The sequence below is a fragment of the Echinops telfairi genome, unplaced genomic scaffold (assembly GCF_000313985.2).
Source record: "Echinops telfairi isolate 266 unplaced genomic scaffold, ASM31398v2 ScPeMD7_7417;HRSCAF=8455, whole genome shotgun sequence".
Taxonomy (NCBI): Eukaryota; Metazoa; Chordata; class Mammalia; order Afrosoricida; family Tenrecidae; genus Echinops; species Echinops telfairi.
Window position 1 is genome coordinate 8,111,935 of NW_022111317.1, and position 559 is coordinate 8,112,493.

Sequence of the window (559 nt, forward strand, 5' to 3'; positions counted from 1 at the left end):
ATGGCGGCTGGGGTAAGTTTGCCGGCTCTGGCGAGCCAGGTCACCCTATCCGCCGCCATCCTCTGTCCGAGTGGGGCCAGCGGGCACCCGCGGAGTCCTGGAGCCGCGTGCGGGACGGAGCTGGGGTCTGGCGTGCTTCCTGGTGGAGAGCGGGGCTCCCGGAGCCTGGGGAGGAAACTAAAGCTGGGCTTCTGAAGAGGCCAGAAGTGTGAGGGTCGCGCGGCGAGCAGCAAAGGGATGTCGAGTCTAAGCCCTCCGGGGCCTTGAAAGCTGATTTGGACTCGTTGTCCCCCTCGAGACAGGGGACCCGGGCTGGCGGACGGGACTTTGGCGGCCGTTTTGTGGGGCAACGTCGGGGGAGGCGGAGGGTCTTTGTGAGCAGAGGCGGCCTGGCCCCGGCTTGGGGTGGCTTCAGGGGCCGCCGAGGCACCGAAGGCATCTCGGGACTAGGGGGTCAGGCCAAGTGGACCTGCTGTCCAGCGTCGGGGACGGAGGGACGGCAGCGCCAGGGATGTCTGCGGGACAGGAGGGTGGCCTGCGGGGCCGGGGAGGGGTGAAT

General features: G+C 68.9%; 1 protein-coding gene across 1 annotated transcript in view; it reads left to right on the forward strand.

The window, feature by feature from the left end:
* EEF1G (eukaryotic translation elongation factor 1 gamma) overlaps positions 1-559 on the forward strand; it is a 10,539-nt gene continuing 9,980 nt past the window's right edge. Inside the window, exon 1 of the mRNA XM_045297202.1 lies at positions 1-12. Coding sequence (XP_045153137.1) covers positions 1-12 — 12 coding nt within the window. The remainder of the gene's footprint in view (positions 13-559) is intronic.